The 24,690-nt window shown below is 43.2% G+C and overlaps 5 protein-coding genes across 5 annotated transcripts; 2 read left to right on the top strand and 3 right to left on the bottom strand.

Annotated features, from left to right (window-relative positions):
- Positions 1 to 296: 296 nt before the first annotated feature.
- On the bottom strand, positions 297 to 4,104 carry sharpin (SHANK-associated RH domain interacting protein). The gene is made up of 9 exons (XM_079568766.1): positions 3,642 to 4,104; positions 2,683 to 2,857; positions 2,494 to 2,577; positions 2,279 to 2,420; positions 2,104 to 2,194; positions 1,610 to 1,892; positions 1,302 to 1,393; positions 1,126 to 1,230; positions 297 to 1,038 (listed from the first exon to the last, which is right to left on the bottom strand). The coding sequence occupies exons 1-9, from the start codon at positions 3,897 to 3,899 to the stop codon at positions 988 to 990; spliced, it is 1,281 nt and encodes a 426-aa protein (XP_079424892.1). The 5' UTR covers positions 3,900 to 4,104; the 3' UTR covers positions 297 to 987.
- On the top strand, positions 4,053 to 9,222 carry LOC306972236 (alanine aminotransferase 1; the record flags this gene model as incomplete). Its single annotated transcript, XM_079568784.1, has 13 exons — positions 4,053 to 4,108; positions 4,356 to 4,371; positions 4,468 to 4,557; positions 4,627 to 4,716; positions 4,777 to 4,885; positions 4,999 to 5,132; positions 5,329 to 5,572; positions 5,861 to 5,940; positions 6,016 to 6,152; positions 6,273 to 6,444; positions 6,521 to 6,676; positions 8,649 to 8,761; positions 9,091 to 9,222. The coding sequence occupies 13 exons, from the start codon at positions 4,053 to 4,055 to the stop codon at positions 9,179 to 9,181; spliced, it is 1,488 nt and encodes a 495-aa protein (XP_079424910.1). The 3' UTR covers positions 9,182 to 9,222.
- A 42-nt stretch (positions 9,223 to 9,264) lies between these two features.
- dhx30 (DEAH (Asp-Glu-Ala-His) box helicase 30) lies at positions 9,265 to 16,529 on the bottom strand. Its single transcript, XM_079568765.1, has 19 exons — positions 16,352 to 16,529; positions 16,057 to 16,193; positions 15,857 to 15,967; positions 15,425 to 15,688; positions 15,201 to 15,350; positions 14,928 to 15,080; positions 13,694 to 14,161; positions 13,217 to 13,591; positions 13,031 to 13,109; positions 12,857 to 12,961; positions 12,610 to 12,785; positions 12,089 to 12,295; positions 11,919 to 12,000; positions 11,216 to 11,409; positions 10,968 to 11,127; positions 10,673 to 10,830; positions 10,011 to 10,114; positions 9,798 to 9,937; positions 9,265 to 9,712 (listed from the first exon to the last, which is right to left on the bottom strand). Exons 1-19 carry the CDS (start codon positions 16,521 to 16,523, stop codon positions 9,459 to 9,461), a joined length of 3,489 nt encoding a protein of 1,162 aa, XP_079424891.1. The 5' UTR covers positions 16,524 to 16,529; the 3' UTR covers positions 9,265 to 9,458.
- A 2,044-nt stretch (positions 16,530 to 18,573) lies between these two features.
- Positions 18,574 to 20,093, top strand: LOC306972235 (proproteinase E-like; the record flags this gene model as incomplete). The annotated part of the gene is made up of 7 exons (XM_079568783.1): positions 18,574 to 18,613; positions 18,682 to 18,853; positions 18,922 to 19,047; positions 19,278 to 19,414; positions 19,489 to 19,631; positions 19,827 to 19,979; positions 20,066 to 20,093. The coding sequence occupies 7 exons, from the start codon at positions 18,574 to 18,576 to the stop codon at positions 20,081 to 20,083; spliced, it is 789 nt and encodes a 262-aa protein (XP_079424909.1). The 3' UTR covers positions 20,084 to 20,093.
- A 266-nt stretch (positions 20,094 to 20,359) lies between these two features.
- On the bottom strand, positions 20,360 to 24,203 carry wrnip1 (WRN helicase interacting protein 1). Its single transcript, XM_079570070.1, has 7 exons — positions 23,576 to 24,203; positions 22,310 to 22,504; positions 21,892 to 22,121; positions 21,358 to 21,578; positions 21,066 to 21,221; positions 20,884 to 20,963; positions 20,360 to 20,788 (listed from the first exon to the last, which is right to left on the bottom strand). The coding sequence occupies exons 1-7, from the start codon at positions 24,194 to 24,196 to the stop codon at positions 20,501 to 20,503; spliced, it is 1,791 nt and encodes a 596-aa protein (XP_079426196.1). The 5' UTR covers positions 24,197 to 24,203; the 3' UTR covers positions 20,360 to 20,500.
- Positions 24,204 to 24,690: the final 487 nt, after the last annotated feature.

Below are 24,690 nucleotides of genomic sequence, written 5' to 3'. Positions count from 1 at the left end.
TAATTTTACAAGAAAATCCCGATAAAGGAATCCCTACTTGAGCCAATCGGGGCATGACGTTTCATCGCTGCATTTCTGCAGGATTGAACAGGTGCCCCGCCCCCCCATCGAGGAGGAGACCACGATCGTGTGTTAAAACTACAAGAGGAGCTTGGGATTTTTAACTTACAAACTCTTAGCCCCCTTAATGATGAACTTTAATTTAATAAGAAAACAAATAGCTCCGCACTTGGAACGAGGAATAAAACTGTGGGAGCAAACTTGAGTCGTGCGGAGCCTTTTGTTTTCTTGTTTCATCTTTTTGGGTCCAGCACGGTCGCTTTAGACCACCTTGGATGTGCGCGCCTGCTCTACTCACATGAACTTCAATTTAATGTCATGATGTAAATGATCATGTTTGTAACGAGGAGTTTCCTTCCCCTTTGAGGCTTCTGGTAGAAGTCAGCTCCGTCTTTTGTGACGTGTTTTTGTGATTTTCTTGTAGAAATGTATGCAATTTGTGATGCTTTTAAATGTTTTAATGATCTAAATATTTATGTATAATATTATATGATTAATACAATTACGAATATATTTTGATCATTGATGCACGCTGTTTGTATATCATGAACAACTACATGACTTACATGTATGTTCCATAGTGACCCAGAGTAGGCTTTATGGGTGGTCGAGATGACACATCATTTGTTTATCATTTGTTGGGGGCCTCAGGCCTGACCAAGGTCAATAACAATAAAGTTTACAAGAGTGTACTAGAGCTTTTATATTTTTTACATAAGTTAAACCACCTTCTACGCACCTGTCGCCTCCAGGTGTGAGGAGTCTTTCTCTGCAATGCTAGAGAAGAGTTTAAAGAGATGTAAAAGTTCTGTCAAGATTTTGCAACAAGTGTGAACGCAGCCCCATGAGTGTGTGAGTTAATCGGTAAGACGTTAACCCTCATTCTGTGTCTGAAAATAAACATTAATAGACATTCCTCCAAACAGGTCAGCTACTGCCTACCCCGGTGTCTCCTCGGTCATCTCGCCTCCCTTTGTCCTTTTGCAGAAGAAATAAAAGTCACTCGGGTTAGTGTGAAACGGCAAAGACGTAGGACGATGTGCTGGACTAAATATCGGGAGGTACCTGCTGCAGCGCGCGTGTGTCGGGGCGGGCCGTGGCGCAGATCTCGCAGCCGGGACGAGATGGTTTGTTGATGAACGTACACAAAGGACAGGCCCATTCAGTTTGCTAAGACACAGATAGGAAAGCATAAAAAACTTCAGCCAATATTGTTATGGGGACAAACGGTGAGGACGTACCTGTGTTTTACTGGCTTTGTTGTTTTTGTCACTTATCTGTAGATTCTCAAAGTCAAGGATATCTTTAAGGTCCACTCCTAATCCAGAGCCTCCTGCAGATGAACAAACCATCATTTACACGTTTAACATCACTTTGGTTAACAAAAGTTGGCATAAATGTCGTGAAAGCTCAATCTTACTAGTCAAGAGGTTGCTGCTCACAAACACTTATTCTAAATGTATCTATTAATGATATAATTGAGTCGGTATGTAACATTACATTCTAAAACATTCTACAAACAAAAAACATCAATGTGTTATGCCCAAACCTTGGTTGTTGTGTAGCCTGGTGGGCAGGGTGCTGTAGCCCCTGCGGTCCTGGGACATAGGCCCGTTCCCTGGGGGCGGAGGGGGGGCAAGGAGCGCGCTCTCCAGGTCCTGCTGGAACAGCTGTCTGGTGATGTGTGCCTGTCGGGCTGAGATTAAGTACAGGTATGCTGTGTCCCCGTCTTTCTGCACCCCATATGAGGCCAGAGTCCTGGGATCTGTGCACAGGCACTGTCCAATCACCCAGCGCTGCACCCGAGGGTGAAAACCATACTCTAGGAACACCTACAGGAGACACACAGCTGTTAGCATCACACAAGTATAGTCCATTTTGACCATTTAATCCATTTAGGACAATTTGATCAAATCCTCACTTGTTTCAACAAAATGAGGTAGAAAAATAAGCCTGACATTGAGCTTCAGCAACAAGACAAGTACTGCACTGACTGTACTGCAGTAGTAGTACTGGTTGTCATAGGCTGACGCATTAACTGACCTGCTGTTTCAGAGCAGCCACTGTCATGTAAGGAAACACTTTAACTGTGACACAACAGGATGACGAGACATCTTCCACTACCACCGACAAACTGAGGAAAAAGAATACACACTTTACAATCTTAAACTAAGAAGGTTTCAACTCCAAATGGACCCAAGCCCTCCTGGCATCTCACTTGATTTCCCCGTCCGAGTAGTTGTTCTGAGTTAGCTGAATGGTGAGCGAGGCTTTCTGACGCGCCAGAGATGAGGCGTGTTGTGAGGCCGCTTGACTGTCGCCGGCTTCTATCGCTTTGGCCAGCTCCAGGCACAGGTCCTCTGTGGCGAGACAGGCAGAAAGGGTCAAAGAACGCTTAGGAGGAACAACATGGCGACAAAAAGAGGCACTCACCGGCGCGAGGGATAGAGGGGGCTGAGCTGAAGGCCTCTGCTGCCGTGTGCGTACCGTCCGATTCACAGGGGTTGATATTTGCAACTGTCGGGAGAAAATCATAAATCAAATATGTTATAATAATAAAGTCAGGCAACTGCACCTCCTCCTCTCACAATCAGGAAAGTGGAGAACTCGGATGGGCCGTACCTCTATGCGCCTCTCGGAGTGAGGACATGACCACAGTAGCCCACTCCTCTGCCTCTCGGTCACAGCGAAAGTTGAAGCGGATGCAGTCGTGAGGCGGGGCGGCCAGACGCATCTCGTGACAGCGAGGGGACTTCACCTCATACTGCACCGAGCGCAGGTCAAACTCTGCGATGAACTGAGGAGATGGAGCACACAAGCGCAGGTTTTAGTGACAAATTACTTTTTTTTTTATAGCAGGCGTCAACAGCTCCTGATGCCATAATTTAGACAGAGCAAGGGTCAAAGAGGAGCAATGGATGAAGGACAGTACACATAGGACCATCTATGTGAATTGTGGGGATCTGTCGGTAGTATATTTTTGTTTAAGCACTGAACTCTTAAGGATACAAATAGGAAAATAGTGTTCTGTCATTGCAAACAGGTGCTTTACACTAAATCAGTTTAGTTGTTTGAGTTGAAGTATAGGAACTGCTCAGTTTTCATTCAGTCACACATACTTCCCCAGGTAGGCTATTGTGCATTTACTGCAGCCTTATTCCAACCCTTGCCATCATTGCGGAAGCAAATCTGGTAAATACTTATAATAATAATAATAATAATAATAATAATAATAATAATAATAATAATAATAATAATAATACTTGAACTGCATTCAATTATGGATGAGGTAAAGAACTGAGGATATTGTGCAAAGAGACACAAAATGAGTAGCAGGTCTTAAGGCATAAGGTCACTGACACCTCATGAATCTGGGCCTTGGAAGGTTCACAGGTCATGCTGTTGAAAAAGGTGGGTTTACTGGGCTGTTAATGCAGATGTTGTCAATAAGGAGAGAAGGGGGAACCTGGACTAGGCCACCTTAAAATGGCCTGATCAGGTGGAGGTGAATCATTCCCCAGCAGTGAGTCACAGCCCTGGAAAACCCGTGAAACCACTGTAAGCATCTGTGGGGGGCTCACCACACTGCGGCTGCCGCTCGTGTCTCGCAGCGCGAGGCGGAACTCTCCCGCGCGGCTCGGGTCCATGGAGAGCTGCAGCCGGAGCGCCTCGCTACCTGCCCCGGGAAGGCACAGCGGCCGGATCCCGGAGTGGCACACCGAAACCCGGACTGACATGAGTACCGTGTTGCAGCAAGCGGTGGCGGCAGAGCCGCTGCACACAGCCTGCTGAGAGGCAGGCAGAGGGGCTGGAGGAGCCCAGCCCGAGCTCAGAGCCATGACGCTGCGACGAACCGAACCAGGCAGTCCCGCCACAGGTGCAACTGAAGCCCGCTGCTGAAGCCCGAGGTTCACACGGTCCACCGGGCCGAGAACACAGCGCTTTGTCCTACGTCCACAGTACGCTCTTCACTGCGTCCTGATGACAGGTCCATGTCTTCAGAACCGAGCAGACGCAAGCGAAAGAAAAACAAAACAGGAAGTACTGTGTACGCCTTTTATTTATGTCCGACTAGAAACCAAATTTAATACACATATTCCTATATGAATATGGATTGTGACTTGGTAAAAGAACAGACCAATAAAAACTATATGTGTTATATGTGCTGTTCTAAATAAATTTATTTTAACAATACGTTGCTGCTTAAAACTTTTCACATACAATTTTTGGGGTGCAATGGCAACTTGAGATGTGAGTAAGAGCCATGGGGTCAAGAGAGACTTGGGGGATTAAAGATCAACTTCATGTTGGGTATTTCAGTGTTTCATCTGTCTGATAATAAGTAACCTGTTCTGGTATTTAAAGAAGCTCCGGCAGTTGCCTCACTGAGAGATGTCTGTTCTTCAGGAGATCAGCCCCTGTGTGAGGAGCATCAAGCCCTTGCAGTACATACCCATAGCTCTCCGAGCAGCACAGATCAGAGAAGAGCTTAAACAGGTTTTTCTCATTCTTTTCTAATTCTAAAATCTTTTCTATTTTAGAAATAAATTCTGTATTTTTATGCAGGGGGTGAAAAAGCCTTTCAGAGAGGTGATAGATGTGGCGTGGGGTGATCCCCAGAGGGCAGGGCTAAAGCCTCTCACATTCGTCCGACAGGTAACTGTTTCATGTACATGTCTGGTCACTTCTGTGGGTGTCATTCTTATCATCTTTTAGGTGCTGGCTGCATGCCTGTATCCACAGCTCCTGGACAGTACAGGACTCCCCACAGATGTCAAGCAGAGGGCTGGAGGACTGCTCAGCGAATGCCAGGGGGGCAGTATGGGTAAGCATGAGAGCAGAGGGGAATGTAAACTTTAAGGGTACTTTGTCATTATAGGTACATATTTAATGTCTTTTATGTAAATTAATTTGAAATTAAAATATTAAAATTTCTAGGTTCATATACTGATTTACCCGGTATTCCTCAAGTGGCTCAACAGATTTCGGAATACATAGCCAGACGAGATGGTGGTGTTCCTCCCAAAGCTGAAAATATTTTCATTTCCTCTGGCTCACAGTGGGCACTGCAGGTAACATCTGAAACACATGTTACAAAGTCTTTACTACTTAGCCCTAACTAAAAGGGCCTAATGTTTATAGTTAGGTCCATTGACAATTGCCCCCCTGGCAGGCCAAATCAAGGCCCCACTTAGGGCTATTGTACGCTGTATTTTTTCCATTGGGTGCCAAATGTCTTTGATTCCTAAAAAAAACAAATCACTATAGAACATTTTAAGCTTGCTGGTGCATGGCCATGGTGAGGTCAGATCGGGGGTGCTGACTCCCATACCCTGCCACGTCACGTCCATCGCATCCCTGCTCAGCCTGGGGGGTGTCTCTGTGCCCTACTACCTGAGCGAGGAGCACGGCTGGGAGCTGCGGATGGAGGAGCTGAACCGAGCGCTGGAAAATGCCAAACAAGTGTGCACTCCGGTCGCACTGTACGTCATCAATCCTGGAAATCCACCAGGTAAGATCTGGGAACAAAATGTAGTGCTGAAGTATTAAGTATTGAAGTATTAAGTATTACAATTATTGGAAAACTAAACCTATACAAAACATATTTCTTATATCGTGTGCTCTTATCATGATTTACAATGTACATGATAACAGTAACAAAAGAAGTCAGAGTAAAAGTATCATTCATGGGTCATTCATGATGTATCGAGAGACGGACATATCTTGTTTTCATTTATATCTTTTGTTGTTATCTTTTGTTATCTCTTGAATAAATTAAAAAAAATGCTATAACATACAGGTCACGTCCAAAGAAAGAAATCTATCCAAGACGTAATCCGGTTTGCATCCGAGAAGAGGCTCTTCCTACTGGCAGATGAGGTTCGTTTCTCTTATCTGCCAAAGCGAATCCATTGTTGACATAATTAGGTGAGAATAAGGATTTTTCTCGGACAGGTCTATCAGGACTGCGTTTACACGGACGATGTAGAGTTTGTTTCCTATAAGAAGGTCTTGGCTGAAATGGGACCGCCGTTCTCTGATACGGTGGAGCTGGCGTCGTTTCACTCGGCATCCAAAGGCTTCCTGGGAGAGTGCGTCCTAGTTCCGCCTGCCTCACCTCCAGTGTCTTCCTCAACGCGTGGCCATTTGTGATTCACAGGCCGCACGATGCCCCTTTAGTTGAAACTATAACCTGACCTGTGTTCCGATAGGTGCGGCCTGCGTGGGGGTTATGTGGAGTTGGTGAATATGGATCCAGCTGTTTTGAAACATGCGTGCACTGTGTTCTCAAAGGACAACGCACCCACTGCAGGTCAGGTTGCCCTCAGTGTGTTGGCAAATCCCCCTCGCCTCGGAGACCCGTCCTACCCGCTCTTTGAAACGGTTTGTGTGTTCATGTGAGCTTTCTGAGCATTTGCACGGCTAAACGCTAAATCATCTGTTTTTTTGTTCCATCTAGGAGACTAGGCAAATGCACGCTGTGATTAAAGCGACCGTGAGGAGAGTGCATGAGGTTCTGAACAGCCTGCCCGGTGTCTCTTGTCAACCTGTGGAGGGCGGGGCTTTCGCATTTCCAAGAGTGGAGCTCCCTCCAAAAGCACTTCAGAAAGCTAAGGTCATCCCTTTAAATGATTAATACTGTATATTTACTGTAGGGCTGGGACGAAATATCTTTTTGCAATATATCGCGATACTTTGTCGTGATACATGTATTGTATCGCAAACCAATACTTTTGATACTTTTGATGTAAAAAAAAAATATACAAATGTCTTTGCTTTAAAGAGTTTTGTTTGCCAGTTTGGCGTTACCCAAATTTAACAGAAAAAAAGTGGCAACAGAGCAACAAAAACGCAATAACACAATTTAAAAAAAAGTGACAAAAACACACGATTAAAAAGTGACAAAAACACGACAAAAAAGTGCTTAAGAAAAGTAAAATAAAATAAAAATGTACACAGATTAACATTGTGTTGAGTATCGTAATGACAATTGGAGCAACAAGATCACAGAGTATAATAAATATATATTTATGTGCCCTTATGTCATCAAACAAGTGATTATGGGTTATATTGGGCATTGGTAACCAAAGAAATATATTAATGATCACCTTTTGTTACTTGCTTTGTAAGGATCTTACATGAAACAAGAGCGTTCTTATTATAGTGTTCCATTCTGTTAATTATAAACAGTGCAAACAGTGGTTGTGAGTTTGGTCTGTGTTAACAAGCTGTTCTGAAAGGTAACAAGTCCTTCTTTTCAGTCAATGAGACCATTCACAAAATGATGCGTGACCGAACATGTAAACTTATTTTCTTATTATTGCTGTGGAAACTGAAGCTTCAGAGGTCGAGAGTGATCCCGATTTCATTACATAGAATTATCATCATCATTGTTCTTGTTGTAATTAGTGTTACTTGTTAGGCGAATCTTCCTTAACATAAATGCCATCTTGCCAACCATGACCAGACTGTGCACTTCACCCTTTTGTTCCTCATTGTTGTTTTTGTTCCCTTTTACATTGATTGTACTTTTGTCAAATGAAATGCTTTATCATATTCAGTTAGGGGTAGGCGCTCATAAGCTTCTTTCTTCTGCCCACTCCTTTTGAGCGAAATGTATGCCAAAACGCTTCAAAAATGTGACAAAAACACGGCAACGAAAATGACAAAAATGACCAAAATTAAGATCAGTTTTGTAGGTCTTAACGCTCCAGTTGAGAAGCTTGTAGATTTGGGTAAAGCTGAACTGAAGTCGGGGGTTAAGAGATTAAAAAGAGCCGGACTTCTGTCTTTTGCACTTTTTCCCCCTCCGCCGTCAGACTCATGAACAAAAAACAAGACCCATAACTTAGAAACAGACTCATGGATGTATCTGCCCTATTGCAATGTGTCCATAGATCATTTACTTTGATCACTTTATACACCTACACATCTGTATAATCCCGCTGTTGTTCTATGTCAATTGTTGTCGTCTTACCATATTTTACCTTTATTTATTTTATTTATTATTTATCTTGTTTAATATTCTTATGCATGCCCCCTATAGCCTTATAGTTTAAAGTTTTACAGCTTATTTTTATGTAGATTGTGCGTTGTATGTTTTATGTTGCACGTTAGCACTGAGAAAAATTCCTAGTTTGTGAACCTGTTCTCAAACAATGGCATTTTGTATTTTATTTTATTAAATGTGGATATTCAAATTGTGCTTTCTTATTTTCCCAGGGTAAAATAAAGCAGTTTGTCACACTGACAAAGCATTAATGTAATACTTTGTCCATTGGAACATATTGCTGTATATTGTAACAGGTCTTGGATTGCGACAAACGTGTATCGTCCCGGCTCTAATATGGAGTGTTGTCACTATAATTGTGTATATTTTAAAATTATACACCTACAGTACACACGTTCTGCTGTCCTCCATTGTATTTTTTCTTTATGTAATTTCATAGAATGTGAATTGTTGTCAGGGTGATGTGTGGTGGAAGACAAATTTCCCTCAGGGGACAATAAAGCTTCTTCTTATCTACCGAAGTTATACTAGAGTACTTTTAAACATATAATTACTAACGTGTGCGTATGAAATACAGGAGTTGGGAATGGAGCCGGACACGTTTTACTGTGTCAGACTTCTGGAAGAAAGCGGTGCATTTATCACTCCTGGTTGCGAGTACGGACAGAAAGAAGGAACCTACCACATACGGTACACTGTACTTACCGATATCGCGTAACACAAGGGATATCTGTGCAAATAATCACATTTCAATCAATTGTTGCCACTTTTAATTGGAAGTCTACAGCTAATCTCGTGGCAACAAATGGAAATATTTGAGTGCTATAGTTACTGCAGCCTTGTTAAAGCTGAGGTTTATCCTGAAACGTCTCCCTCATTGACCATTTTAGGCCTTATTTGTTTTAGTATTAACTTAATTGAAATTCAAGATTGATCAAAATGTGGGAAAGTAATTGATCGTTTTGCCATATTGCCCAGCCCAATAGTAACATTGCTATTAATGAACTTCTCTTTTGCAGATTTTGCATTAGGGCCCCGGGGGACGTCATAGAGGATTTTCTGGGTCGCCTCGTCACATTCCACACACAGTTCATGACAGAGTTTTCTTGAATTATTTATTCTCTAACCATTTCATAGTGTTTACATTTGAGACAAATATACAAAATAATAAAAGTTATAATGTCATAGAGCATTTTCTCACTTTGCACAGTTCTTGTTTTTTACTCATTTAGAGCAAGTTTAATCTCCGCTTACCATGAAGCAAAAGGACAACTCAATCCAAACAAATGGATTACACTTTACCAGACCTCAGTTTGTTGATGTAAAAAAACAAAACATAAATTAACTAAATAAGTTAACGTTTAAAAAAAAAAAAAAGAACATCATTTCAGTCCACCTCACTGTCGCTGTTATGAGCAAACGGATTGGGGTCTATCTCGTTGAGCAGTTGGACCAGCAGTGAGATGAGTTTATCGTCCTGTTTGGAGTAGGGCACTATATTACTGGGGTTGTTGAGGTTTCTGTACAACATGGTGAGAATAGAAGTGCGCATTTCCCAAAGCAGCTCCCAGGTGCTGGCCGACATCTCGCAGCGGACCAGAGCATGTCCCGGGAATGAAACCTCTACTCGGTCACCGGTCACTGCAATAACAACAGTTTTATGTTTATATGCCTGTATGTTTGTACTAGACTAGTCAGTAAACCTGCAGAAGAGCACAAGTCCTACCTCTCTCCTGGAGGTCACAGTCGGTGAGCAGGAGCAGGGCCAGTGGGTGCACTGCAGAAGAATCTCTGATGAAAACCTGCCCGTCGGACTTGACTGCACTGTAGAATGTGAGCCAGCGACTGGGGAGTTCTTCCTTCCCTCTACAATATACAAAAAAGAGGACACGTTTAGCTTGTGCACAAACACACATAGTCTTGATGTTACGTGTCAAACCTGTTGACAGTGGAGCGGTGAAGCAGCACCGGCCCTGTTCTCGTTCTGAAGGCCAAAGCGTTGGGTCGAAAGCGTCCGCCTTTGCTGACAAAACCTTTTTTTACCTGAAAGAAAAAAGCATTAACCATTGTCAGATACACAGACTGATATACAATGACAACTGTGTGTAAAGTCATAATAATATTAAAAGCATAACTATATGTGTATTAAGCCCATGAAAAGTCATTGCTCTCAGTCTAAAGGGCAGCTGTGTCCACCAGGCCGTCAGGAAGCTGAACATACAAACTCTTTTTCATATTGCTCTGAATATAAGGTTAACCACTGTTCAGCGTGCAAAAGGTTTGAGAGTAATTCTGTTTCGATTTCACCCGGCGGAAATGACAATAATGCTATCAGTGTTTCCCAACCAGGGATACGGGGACCTGGGGTTACTATAGTACTTTAACTTTATTTTAAAAACAGTAGTAAATACTAAATAGCCATAGTTTAGTAAAAGTATTGTCAGGATCCTTGAGGAAGTTTATTGAGGGTGTAAATGAAAAACTCAAGGGGGAGACAAATAAGGTTAGGAACCACTGCTGTAGTGAACCAATCAGGATAATGATCCCACATATTTCCATTAATTTGTAAAATGACAATAAGTTATGATTGTCAAGCTCTACCTGGATGAGGTTTGGGTACAGTCCTGCCAGCAGTACGGCTTTGAGCAGCTCGTTTTCAGAGCTGTGCTTGTTGCAGATAGAGGCCTGTCGCTGACAGTCATTGGCGCGAGACACTAGCTTCGCGTCACACAGGTTATCACTAAACTGAGAAATAAGACCTGAGGGAGAAAGAACGGTGAAGTTTAGTTTAGGTATTATGTGAACAAAGCTGTAAATTGTGACTTAAGGCAAGGCAAGGCAACTTTATTTATACCGCGCATTTCGTACACAAGGCAACTCAATGCGCCTTACTCACCGTTGATGAAACGTAGACCAAACCTGGACAGAGCGTATTTATCCAAGTATTCATCTCTCTCCTCTCGGTCCCCCTCCTGCTGAACCTTTCTCCAGCCTAAAATTGCTTGACTGAACACCAAGTAGTCACTGTAGTTCGACAGACTCAAAGATCCCTTAGCCTGCGGGATTAAAAAACAAAACCAAAACATACTGTGAATAAATCTTGAAACAAAATTTGTTAAACTCATAGAAAGTAAAGGATCCAACCTTAGTGACGAGTGCCCTGTTCTGTAGACTGTTGAGGAAAGGGTCCCTGGTGAGACAGGCGGCCACAGCCAGCAGAGGGAGGGCACATCGAAACAAGGCACCCAGAACCAGCACTTTGGCCAGACGAGGGTCACACGACATGCAGGCCACACGCTCACCCAAAGGCGTCAGGCTTTCGGTTTTGTCCAGCACCCCTGCGAAAGGGCAACATATCAAGTTATAATTAAGGCAAGAACTACTAAAGGGCCTCTATTAAGCTACATTGACTTTTTGTTGCTTTCAGTCACGTTTTCCCTGGCCTAAAAATATACCTTGAACCAACCATTTGTGTTTTGTGCACATTTCTGTCACTCTGCATATTTTTTCCTCACTTGCCTATTCTGACACATGCCATAAAGCTCCATGTTTATGAAGTTCACACATAGACCAGAATTAGCTGTGAAATACAACTAAATAATGAATTTGAGTCCTTTCAAGGTCGTGGGAACCCAGGGTGCTGAGGGTGCTACAGCACTCCCTGGTGGATAGTTTATGCATTGCAAGCAATATGAAAAAATTGGAAATATGCCTTCAGCGCCCCAAAATATGTTCCCACAGCTGTGCCCCTTTGTTTTTACTTGTTGTATTTACAATACCAAAGGCAAAATCTGAATAATGCAGAACAAATGCAAAGAAAAGTGAAAGAAAATGTGTTTGCGCTTACCAATGTCTAGTAGATTTTGCACAGCATCTCTTGTAGCCTCCTTATCAGGACTATCGAGTACTTGTGCTAAAAAGTCAACAGCCTAAACATAGAAAAAATATATAATCACAGTTCTTAAAATTACTTGATTATATAAAAACACTATAAAAAAAACAGTTTCTGGCCCATACCTTGATACTGGGGCTGTGAATTTTGGCTTGCAGGACTAAATTCTCCAAAGGTGTGCGCAGGATTTCAGGAATGGGGAAGGGGTTCATGGATTTCAGCTGTTTCTGTGAGAATAAGTGGTATGAGTGTCCGGGCTGGCATCGCCCTGCTCGGCCTTTTCTCTGCGTGACGTTGGAGTGGGAAATCCACACTGTGTCCAAACAGGAAACCTACAAACAAGAGATGCAATTAGTGCTGCAACACCACTGCAAAAAAATGTATGTTTTAGCGTGGGTTAAAATAATTGAGCTTAGAATATTTATCTAGATCTGAGTAGGTTAGATTGAGTTCGTCTTCAGTGCGCATTTTAAAAGGCATGTCTTTAACCAACGCGCTCTTCTTAAGGAAACACAGGGACGTTGTATTTGCTGATAAGACCTTTTACTCGTCTTCCCAAAATGTGACGTCATTGATTCAAATTTGTGCTTAATCTCAGAAAAGGTGTTGGCCTTTTGGAAAACGTGGACTTCCTCATTTCCCTAACCTTGGTTCTTGTATCGTAATTCTGCTCTTTGTGCATCCCGGCGTCCACCACATGCACGATGTCGTCTATCGTGATGGAAGTCTCTGCGATGTTAGTGGCCAGCACTATTTTCCTCCGGCCCGCGGGGGCGTGCTGGAACACTGTCTGCTGGTCGGCCACAGATAAGCTCGAGTGCACTAAAACAATAAGATTCAATTAAGAAAAGGCGTGTCTTTTAACTGACAAACTTATTTACAGGATATCTTACAGGGCACGATCATGTGTCTGCTTGATGAAAAGTGGTGCTTCTCGGAGAGTTTCTCTTGAACCTTTTTGATGTCCTGCCAACCCGGGAGGAAGCACAGAATTGCCCCTAGAGAGTAAATCAATATTAGAGAGAAGCAGAAAAGGATTCAAAACTGCCAAGGATGTAACAGCTTACCAGGCTCTCCTTTTTTGTCAACATGTTCGATCACGTTTGCTACCAAATCCGTATCCAGGGCGATCTCATCTTTACGCAACTGAAATCACACAACAGAATGTGTTTTAGCAAAATGAATTACACTAGATTTGAAAAAGGCCTCCCAAGATTTTGATATTCCTACTAAAAGACAGTTCCGACTCTTACCTCACTGCTCTCTGGCTGGTTTGGCGCTGGTCTTCCCATCTCCATCAGCACATCCTCCAGAAACCTGTCCCTCACTGGGTGCATGAAGCCGGGCACTTTCACGATGGGACAGCCGCCGAAATACTGCGAAAGCCGGTGGTTGTCGCCGGTCGCGCTCATGAGCACCACCCGGAGGTCGGGGTTCTCCTTCAGACAGGAGCGCAGCAGAGCCAGCAGCAAGTCCGTGTTGATGTCCCTCTCGTGCACCTCGTCCACCACCACGTGACTCACGCCTTTTAGAGACGGGTTGGACTGGAGCTTCTTTAGCAGGACGCCCACAGTGAGGAAGAGTAGGGCCCCTCCGCTTTGGTCTGGCGGCCGGCTCTCAAGTCGAACCTGTCAACAACAGAACAACAGACTTTATCATCTATACAATATTACTATGTAGCTCTCTCTTCTGTGCATTACTTCCAATGACCAACATGGCCTTGTATTTACCTGGTATCCCACAGAGCGCTTCAGGGTCGGGCCCATCTCCTGCGCCACTCGATGTGCAACAGACACCGCGCTGATCCGTCTGGGCTGCGTGACCAGGACGTTGCAGTGCGCCCCTTCTCCTGCTCGGACTCTTTCCTCCAGCAGAATGCGAGGAATCCTGGTGGTTTTTCCGCACCCCGTATCCCCAGCGATCACCACTACCCTGGAGGACTGGACAGCAGACAGCACCCTCTCGCGGTGGGCGTCGACCGGCAGCTCTACGGTCACCCCGGGTTGCGCGTTCTCCCACTCTTCCTGCAGGTGTGAGCTGAGCTGTTGGGCCTGAAGTGCAGGCAGAGGCCTGTAGGGTTGGCCTGTGATGGCGTCCTTCACCAGGTCGTCTTCGTCACCCTCTTCCTCCTGGTTTCCCTGCTGAGCCGCCTTCTCCTCTTCCTCCCACAGCTTTTGGACCTCGGCTGCCACAGGATACTAAAATAAAAACAATAAATTAGCGTCTGCTGCTGAATAAAGGGACATTTCAGTTCAATCATGACCATTAATATAATTATTTTCACTTTAAACACACTTATTATACGGCTCTTCACAACGTAAGTAGAAGCTCCGTTGATTTGAATGGGATTTCCCAACGTTCTACCGGTCATTATTTTCTGATAAAGGACCTCTGAAAAAAATAATGACCGCTGCCAATGGCAACGGAGTTTGTGCTTTCATATCACTCCACACGTACGTTAGTAGCGGACACTATCTGTCCCCGTCACTGCGAGAGAAGTCGGGGAATCACTCGTGAAGTTAGCGTGAGTCTGACTTTCAACTTACCCATAGATTCACCACCGCTTTGCGTCGGGGTCCGGTTCGCCCTGTTGGTGCTTATTTTCCCGATAATGACCAGCGTTCTATACATTATCCCTTACTTAAAACATATGTTCACATTTATAGATTAATAAAAGCTGTTAATCTAATTTGTAATCGAGAAAAGCCAGCATGAGTTTAGTCTTGTTTTCAACTTTCTCCAAATTTAAATGCTAGCATAGCCGTGGGAAGATATTTTAATTGGAGGCGCTGAGGGACAACATTTATCCATAAAAGCTTTTTCTGTGCATATTACCTATTTATTAATAGTGCCTGCAGTTTGCAAACTATGCACCAGGGGGTGCTGCAGCACCCTCAGCACCCTGGGTTCGGCCTTGAATGCTCATCACCATGTTATCATGTGTCTACTGTAGAGTGTACCAACCTCTGAAAGGTATGCTTTTATACAGTCTTCAAGATGTTCTGGGACATTGAGCAGAAATGGCCGCCTGTCCCTCGCTCCAGCCTCCTTCACCACGTCACGATGATACTTCGCATGAGTCAGAGGGTTGTTGTTCTCGTCAAGCAAATTAAGTTCCTGTTAAACAATACAAATTAACAATACAATAAAAGATTAAAAGCTCAGATGTGAATTCTGTTAACAAGACAGTTTTTCAATGAGACAAGTTGAAATCAAGTATTAGAAGACTGTTGATACCTTAAGTTTTAAACATGCTAAAGCCGCTGCGTTCTTTTCTGCAGTTACTCGCTTGTATGCTGTGGCTGTGAATTTCATCTGTTCAGGCCAATGCAGAGTCAGCTCGCATGTCTTTATTCTGCCTCCTGTTGTTTTAAACTGAGTCAGCTCCTGTAAATACAAAACACACACATGATGAAGATGGGGAAAGACAATCTTAGCCCGTCATTCTTCAGGCAACTCACGTTGATCCTATTTGAAGACGTGGCCACTTGGAGCACCCGGATGAGGAGAGATTTGGGATGTCGAAAAAGGGAAACAGCCTGAGAAACCTCTAGATTTTCCGATATTACTGACATACTCTTGTGTCCATTTGACAAAGATTTAGACACAGAGTTATCAACGCCACACAAATCGCCCTCATCATAGAGGTGTGACTGTAGCCCCCCTTGCGTTCTGCCTGCTCTTCTTAGGGGAAGCTGATTGTTTGGACCAATCACACCCATGCCCTGCAAGCAATAACAATGCATTAGTCCAACAGCACATAGCACAATAGATAGTGTGTTTAATGAAATAATGAAATAGTTTGGAATAATGCCAGTGATATGCGCCTTTAAATAAACATGTATATGTTGTAGAGTGAAACTGTATGATTTAAAAAAGGTAGGCCTACTTACTTTGAGTTTTTGACATACAGCAGCTGCGGCGGCTCGTTCAGCATCAACCTTTTTGGAAGCATAACCCTCCTCTTCAATTTTACAAGGCCACAGCACTGTCACTGTTGCTTTCTGTAATTCATGGACATCACCAAATAGATGACACTTTGTAAAACATATATTCAAACCAAGCACTTGTTTTTGTCAGGTTTACCACTGACCTTGACACCCGCTTGGTCACTGCAGCTGTACTGAACCACTTTGGATATATTGCTGATGCCCAGTGAACGGGAGATTGTGTTGTGCAAAAGGCTTTTCGGATCTGGAAACTCCTTAAATATTTTTGGATTAAGGCCATCTGAACACGAAAGGGGTTGCAAAGAATAATAATTGAATAAATACAAATGACAAAACAAAAAGACAGCATCTTAATACAATGGGCATGCCCTTGAAGCACACTGCATGTTACGAGATGTCAACAGTTAGCCTCGTTAGCCGCCGGGTGCTAAATCTTACCTCGTTTTCTCTTATTATGGTCTGTCCCCTCATCCTGGTGACTCCGGGCGTTGGTCCGATACCAGCGCATTTCCCCGCTCCAATTTGGCGCAGTTTGGACTCTTGTCTGGACACATTTGCCCAAACTGCAGAGCGCTCTCATCCGCACGAGTAAAACACCGGGTTGCGCCATCTTTGAACTACAACTTCTTCTTCGGCGATCCCGGAGCGGAAATGGGAAGAACTGCATTGGAGTATAGTCGGTTTGGAGCGCCACCTGTTGATTAGGGAGTTTTGTCACTACAGTAGTTCTCCAGACATCATCGACATTTATGGGCCTTTCCTACTCAATAATGCTGTCATTATGTAGCTGAAAAGTATTTAGATTTTTTTTTTTGCTTTGTTATTGTTGATCAATAGTATCAAAGTGCACATGAAAGATTTTAATGCTTTTGAAAATATGACTTATTTAAAAGGAAAACATCAGTTGCATAATTACAATTTTACTTCAGCAGCAATGTTAATGAAGAAATGTTGGGCAGAAAAGTTATTTTTATTAGAATTTTTAAGCTGCTGACAGGAAGTGACACTGATAGAGGTAAAGTTCCATAGCAGTTTGACTCACATTTCCCATTGACTTAACATGGTTGGCACGGCAACAGTTTAAAATGGTTTGCCTTCGTCTATGTCACTTCCTGTTGGTGTCCAAAAAGGAAGTCAAACTGTAAATATAAACGAAATGGCCTAACTAAAGAAATCTGTTTTCCTTAACTTTGCGAAAGGAGTGAAACAGCGCCCCCAATTTGACGCTGGTGGCCAAAAAGTGTACTGCATCTATATTTACCATTGAGAATGAATGGGAGAGAGTGGGTATTAACCTAGCCTGGCCTAAGCCATCCGTAAACTCCGGTCAACTATCATTTCCTTACATGTGTACGTCTGGGCTTGATCTCAGTGGCCGCGTTACATCGGTTGACTTTCTACCTACCATTCGGCGAGCGGGGGAGGCGGGTGTTTTAGGTGACGTCAAGCATTTGCGCCGATTTGCGTGTTGTAGTCAATAGATCCATGGCACCCCTATGTAAAGAGATAGGAGCTGGGACAGCATGCCTTATCCAGTTTATAATAGATCCATGGTTGTAGTTTGCCAATGGCACCGGATACGAAAGAAATGGAAACTCTTCAATCCATCGTGGCTCGGCTCCTAAATATCAAGAAATTAAAATTGAAGCCATGGAATGTGCAAGGAATGCCCCATAGAGTTATGATGCTGCTTTACTCACTCTTGCGCATTACGTCACGACCAAATGCTAGTGAACATCTGATCCAGTCGTTTCAAAGGAGTTCACCCCTCCCACCTGATAACGGAGCTCAACTGAGAAGTTTCAGACCTTTGTACGAAACGAAGTAAGTACGAGGGTATGGTAAAACCAGGCTAGTATTAACCAGATGCGGCACAAAAGTAGGTCACACTCTAGTGGGCCGACGAAAGTGTTCTGGCGGGCCACATTTGCCCCACTTTGGGCACTCCTGCTCTAGTGGGTGTGAGCCAGGTAGGCCACACATAGTATTACAACTGTTTTTTCAGGCGCACCACTTTTACATCAGCTTATATAGTATATAGTTTACGGGCACATGAGGTTACACACTGAGGAAACAAATGTGCTTCATCAACATTTTCAATATAATAAAATACATGATTGTAACCAGTCAAAGTCGCAATCCAACCACTTCAGAATAGCTTGTTGCTCACATGGTGTTAGCCCACATCAAATATTTATATATTATATATAATATAAGTATGTGCAATTTTACATGAGTGAAAATGATACTCACTCATTCCACAGCAAATCTAAAAGCTTCTTGACTGGAGTTTACAGCCTATAGTCCAGTGTAACGCCTCATTTGAAAGCTAAGACCTACCAAAGCGATCAAAACTTTTTTGGTCGTTTTTTTCCATCACATTTTTTGATCACTCTCTAGTCATGCTTTTGTCGATCTTTTACCATATTTTTTATATAATTATAACTTTTTTTTTTTTTGCATTTCCGTCACATTTTTATTACTTTCTCATCACACATGCTTTTTTGCTCAACAAAAAGGCGACAGTGGGGGCATTTATGTTTATTGAGTACACAGCGACCGTGCACCTGCTAAAGGGGAGGAAAATCCCAGGGACAGTCTGTGCGTTGTTCATATATTGGCGCATTAGCCACATGAACATTTCTCACTTTTGATAAGAAATGGAGCTGGCACTTGTTCTCTTACTGGGTGTAACAGCTGGTAAGTCCAAATAATATATTTTTTCCTCATTTTTGATCGATAATTTTTAATAATATGTTTTGCCCCAGTGTGTGGGTGTGGTGTGCCCAGCTACCCACCCAACACCAACCGTGTGGTGAACGGGGAGGAAGCCCGGCCGTACAGCTGGCCCTGGCAGATTTCCCTGGAGACCTTTTTCCCCACGTGTGGCGGGACCCTCATCGCCCCCAACTGGGTCATGACTGCGGCTCACTGCATCACGTAGGATAATAGTTAAATTACACTGATTTTTGTACAGAACCAAACGCTCAAAATGTTTGAAACTACAGATTCCATACATATCGCGTGGTCCTGGCTGAACATGACATGAATAAAGATGAGGGCCCTGAGCAGTCTCTCAGAGTGGAAAAAATGATCATTCATCCTAAGTGGAACAACAACTGTCCATCGTGTGGGTAGGTTTGGAGCGGTTTTGACTGGTTGACTACTTTTATATTTGATCATGTGCCTGGTGTGTCCAAACTTTGAGCCATAATGCAGCTTTTTTTTTTTTTTTGGGCAATAATTGCGCAATCATTAAACTTTGGAATATGTAATTTAAATGCCACTTTTACAGGACATAAATTACATTGAAATATGCTACAACATTGACCCTTATTATGCATGTGCCTTTATTTCACTGTAGTAATGACATTGCCCTACTGAAGCTCCAGACCAGTGCCGTTTTGAATGACAAAGTTCAGCTGGCTTGCCTTCCACGACAAGGCAGCACCCTCTCGCACAACTACCCCTGCTACGTTACTGGCTGGGGTCGCCTTTACTGTAAGTTAATCATCATTTTGCAAAATTAAGTGTTATTGGTTTTTTCTGCCATCTACTGTATCGACGCGATTTAGCGGGTGGTCCCCAAGCAGCTACACTGCAGCAGGCCCTCCTCCCCGTGGTGGAGCACAGCGTCTGCAGTCAGAGTGATTGGTGGGGCAGTTCTGCGAAGACAACTATGGTCTGTGCGGGAGGAGACAGCAAGTCAGCATGTCATGTAAGCGTTTCAGCCTAGTGTCACTTGTCAAGTAGCATTAACCATAGTTTCAAACCAGAGAAGTGGTAATGTTTTTTCTTCTTTTTTCGAAGGGACAAAAAACCATGACATTTACTTTTTTGTGCCATATCTGAAATATAATTATCTATGTTTTGGGGAAATGGATGGCATCTAACCTGGCATATGCACTTTAAGGGTGACTCTGGCGGCCCGCTGAACTGTCAAGGCAGAGATGGAAAGTGGTATGTGGAGGGAGTGACCAGCTTCGTGGACGGGCGCGGTTGTAACACACCCAAGAGGCCGACGATGTTCACCCGCGTGGCCTCTTTCATTCCCTGGATCAGTGAGGTGAGGATAGACACACTGTTATCCACAGTATCAAAAAACAAATCACGTAATGTTCAGGTGTAATAACAATGATGTTTCTTTTGTAGACGATGGCTAAGAACTGAGGAGAAGCACAACTTCAAAAGCAATAAAGTTTTCAAATATGACGAAAACATTTTCCTTTTTTATTTACAAAAATAAAACTTTAATTTTTACACTTATGGCTGGGACACATTAAACAATAAGTAGTAAATAAATGATTCCAGAATTGTTAGTAATTAAGTTTAGCACTTATTGAAGGTTAAATGTTGTTTTATTTCAGATGGTAAAACTTTATTTTTTCTTTTGCAATAGTGTATATGACCCAATTCTCTCACAACTTACCGATGTAGTATTTGGTTTGTTTAAATGAGAGCTTTATTTAACAAATATACTTTTGCAAGTGAATGAGTAAATTAATAACCCAATTGAATGCCTTGTACAAAAACTTTAGCTTTTTCAAATTCTGAATGTTTTTCTCCAAAAGTTTTATATATCGTTTATTAAAAAATAGTATTCTTCGGGTTCCAGGTAAAAAAGTCCACATCTTTAAGTTCTTGGGGTAGGTACTCTTGCTCCACAGGTTCACTAAAGGCTGGGTTATACTTGTAGCCTTTCGCGTAGTCCAGTTCTTTCATGAGTTTAGTGGGTGCGTTGCGCAGGTGAAGAGGCACAGGCGGCAGAGGGCCCTTGTGGTTCCTCAAACAGGCTTTCACATTGCTATAGGCTTTGTAAACATCCACAGACTTCGGCGCACGGGCCAGATAGATGACGCACTGGGCCAGGATCACCTGTGGTGTGGACAATAGGAGTGCAAATGTCGACCTTTTGAACATGGACTAAAAAAAAAAAAAGAAAAAAAAAGAAGACATCTCTGAAAACATACCTCGCATTCAGGCATCCCAATAAGGTGACAAGCCTGGAAAGCAGAGACGGCTTGAGGAAGAGCCAATGGATCTGCAAGCCCTATAACAATGAACATGAATAAAGTTAATTATTTAATACATAATTATGTGCTTTAATGAGAAAAACTTGCAAACACTGACTACATCTGAAAGTGGGACATACCCACGTCCTCGCTGGCAAAGCGCACCAGCCTCCGCGCCACATACAGCGGGTCCTCTCCTCCCTCCAGCATGCGGCCCAGCCAGTAAAGAGACGCATTCTCATGGGAGCCTCGCATGGACTTGTGCAAGGCTGAAATACAGTTGTAGTGCTCCTCTCCTGCAAAGTAAACCAGGTTTATATTTACACACACACACAAAAAATATTTAGATTTTTCATGCGAGTTTTTCAAGCTGTGCAACAAGACAATAAATAAAGTCTGGTGCGTGAGAACGAAAGATTAATTTCATCTTACCAGCTTTGTCATAGAGGATGTGCGATCTCTGAAGGCCCTCTTTGACATGATCCTCCTTCACCACGATCTCCTCAGTGGAGGAGCCTTGTAAAGCTTTACTCTGGGCCTGGCTCAGCTGGGCTTGGACCGCCAGCTGGAGACTATTGAGACCCGTCCTGGCATCGCCGTCACAAAGATATGCGACAGTGTCTAGTGCCTGTTGCTCTATGTAAATCACTGGCCTGAAAGAAAGGAGGAAAACTTATTATATTTAAATGTGTTTGTTCATGGACTTTAATTCAGATAGCTTGATTTTTGGACAAAGTGGGCTAGAAAATTCTGCCTTTATTTTTATTGTAAGTAGGGATTAAAAGCATTTTCTCACAGATCAAAAGCATCAGTTTTTATTAGGAGTAAATCTGGGCTTGGACTTGGCGACAGCTGACTGGAACACCTTCCAACCTCATAATCTAACGAAACTTTCATCTAAAGGGCAGGCCCCTCACTTGACCAAACCTGTTGATTTGCAACAACGCGAGATCAAACATCACTCACTGTTGTCCGTCTTGAGGCTTGTGGTTTGTTGTGTCTGGCCCCACCACCCTGAGGCCCAGAGTGTCCACAGCCCTGAGCAGTATGGAGCCCATGGCCTCCACCGACAGCTTCTCCAGCACCAACACTCTGCAGCGGCTCAGCAGCGCAGCGTTCACCTGGAATGAAGGGTTCTCTGTGGTGGCCCCGATCAGGGTTATTGTCCCATTTTCTACATGAGGGAGGAAGGTGTCCTGCACAGGGAGAACGTGGACATTATCAAAAGCTGCATGCACTTTATGTATCTGTATAGAATAACCATTTACAATGTTTATGTGGGCTGCTGAATTACACTCAAATGGACTCTGAGAAGTGTGGCAACTTAAGAGGCTACTATCAAGTTTTTTGTATTCTCGAATTAAAGCAATGAAAAGTCAAACACCTGCTGTAATTTGTTAAAGCGATGGATCTCATCGATGAAAAGGATGCTTCTCCTTTTGCACAGCCGAAGCTCGTTCTGTGCCTGTTTGATGACCTCTCGGACCTCGCTTGTCGATGTGCTGGTGGCAGACAGACTCACAAAGCGCGACGTCCCCTTCTTTTTGCTGGAGCAGGCGATGATGTGAGCTAGAGTCGTCTGCAAAAACAACAACAACAACACAAAGACAAAAATCATTGACAGACTGACACTGTGGTGACTGCACAATCGTCATCTTCAAGCAGGGGCGGACTGGCCATGTGTCCATTCTGGAAGAGCACAGAAGGGCCACTGGCTCTAGGGCCACCGGTCCCGCCTCAACCGAGCTTTACCCAAATCTAAAAGCTAAAAAGAAAAGCATCAAAACAGCGAGAAAAAAGAGGATGAAAACAAAGCAAAAATGTGCCGGAAAAGCATCAAAAAAAGTGACAAAGAATGTGATGAAAAGTCAACAAAAACATGACAAAGCAACGAAAATTCAACAAAAACGTGATGGAACCATCACAAAAAAATGTGACAAAAATTCAAGAAAAATGTGACAAAAGTTCAACAAAAATGTGTCAAAAATTCAACAAAAATGTGACAAAAATTCAAGAAAGTGACAAAAATTCAACAAAAATGTGACAAAAAAATCAAGAAAAAGTGACAAAAATTCAAGAAAAAGTGACAAAAATTCAAGAAAAAGTGACAAAAATTCAACAAAAAGTGACAAAAGTTCAAGAAAAATGTGTCAAAAATTCAAGAAAAATGTGACAAAAATTCAACAAAAAAATGACAAAAATTCAACAAAAAAAAGACAAAAATCCACAAAAAAATGACAAAAATTCAACAAAAAAATGACAAAAATTCAACAAAAAAATGACAAAAAATCAACAAAAAATCAACAAAAAAATGGCAAAAAATCAACAAAAAAATGACAAAAAATAAAAAAAAAAATCAACAAAAATTCAACAAAAATGTGACAAAAAGTAATGAAGAAACAACAAAACTATGACAAAAAATGTGGCGACTTGACAAAAAGTTGCAATCACTTTGTAGTCTCAGCTTTCAAATGAGGCGTTACATTGTTGCTCTCCAGCCGAGAAGCTTTTAGATTTGGGTAAAGCCGAACTGGAGAAAATGCGCTCCGTTAAGGCAAGTGCACATTTACGCTAATTTGGGCCAGTCTGGTCAGAGTCCAGGGCTGTTTTCCAGTCCCAGTCCGCCCCTGTCTTCAAGTGCTTCTGTTACCTTTCCGCACCCGGGAGGCCCCCAGAGGATGAGAGAGGGGATGTCTTGTGTTTCCAGGAGAGATCTTAGTAGCGTGTGCTCCCCGACTACCTTGTTCTGTCCAAAATACTCCTCCAGGGATTTCGGGCGCAGTATTTCGGCGAGGGGCTTGTCGATAGTAAACAGTGACCGCCGTGCCATGTCTCCACTACTACATGCAGAGTTAATCCCATCGCAGCTCGGACCGTCCGGTTTCTCTGCGCTCTCCTGTCCAGGCTCCTCTGTCAACCCGCGTTTCACCCCCTTACTCACGGCAGGTCCGGTGTTTGGTTTCGTGAAACTCTTGCGATCGTTTAGAGCCGATGTTTTACTCTTGTTCGATTGAAACACAGAGAAAATAGGGGCGGGCGCGGAGGATGACGAACTGGACACGGAACTTTCTGCGTCGTTATTACGGGCTTTCTTCTTCACCGGTGGCCCGCTGTCCTCCGCCGTCATGGGGCTGCTGTCCGCGGGGCCGCCCAGTAAACACGAGTCCAGGTGCCTGTTGATGGCGGACGGCTTAAAGTCTTTCAAACAAACGGGACACTGCACCGAGTCTGGCGCAGAAGGAGAAGAACCCGCTGTCAACTCCTCCGCCATGTTGGATCCCGCGGAACTTTTGACCCTGAGACACGTGACCATTGTTTACGTCTCTCTTTACTTCCCCTTTTTCTTTTTGAAGTAATTTTAAATAACAGTGTTCTTGTGCGTATTTAAATGGAGACGCGTTTGGTAATTTTACTCTACTATTATTCATGTTATTTACACAGGACACAGTTAGGTTTGTAAACTTCGCCTGTAAAGCCATAGATCCATGGCAGCACCGGAGGCACGCGGATGGACAAATATGGGCATAAAGGAAGGAGCACAGAGGTACTTTGGAGATTCTAAAGCTGAATGATTTTTTAGCAGATTGTGCCATTGATTGACAGATACTTTCGTTTTACAGAGCTGTAGTTTTGTGTGTGTGATTTTGTTCGCAGTCCACCAGGAATGGAATTGAAGCAGTTATGGCTTTGATGGTGTTGTCAGTAAATGGGATCTGATGATGCTGTTGAAGGATTTGCAATTGAATGTTGGGTTGGAGAACCAGC

The sequence above is a fragment of the Gobius niger genome (assembly GCF_951799975.1).
Source record: "Gobius niger genome assembly, chromosome: 13".
NCBI lineage: Eukaryota > Metazoa > Chordata > Actinopteri > Gobiiformes > Gobiidae > Gobius > Gobius niger.
The sequence above is the reverse complement of the archived record's forward strand: the minus strand, read 5'-3'. Positions and strand labels throughout refer to the sequence as shown.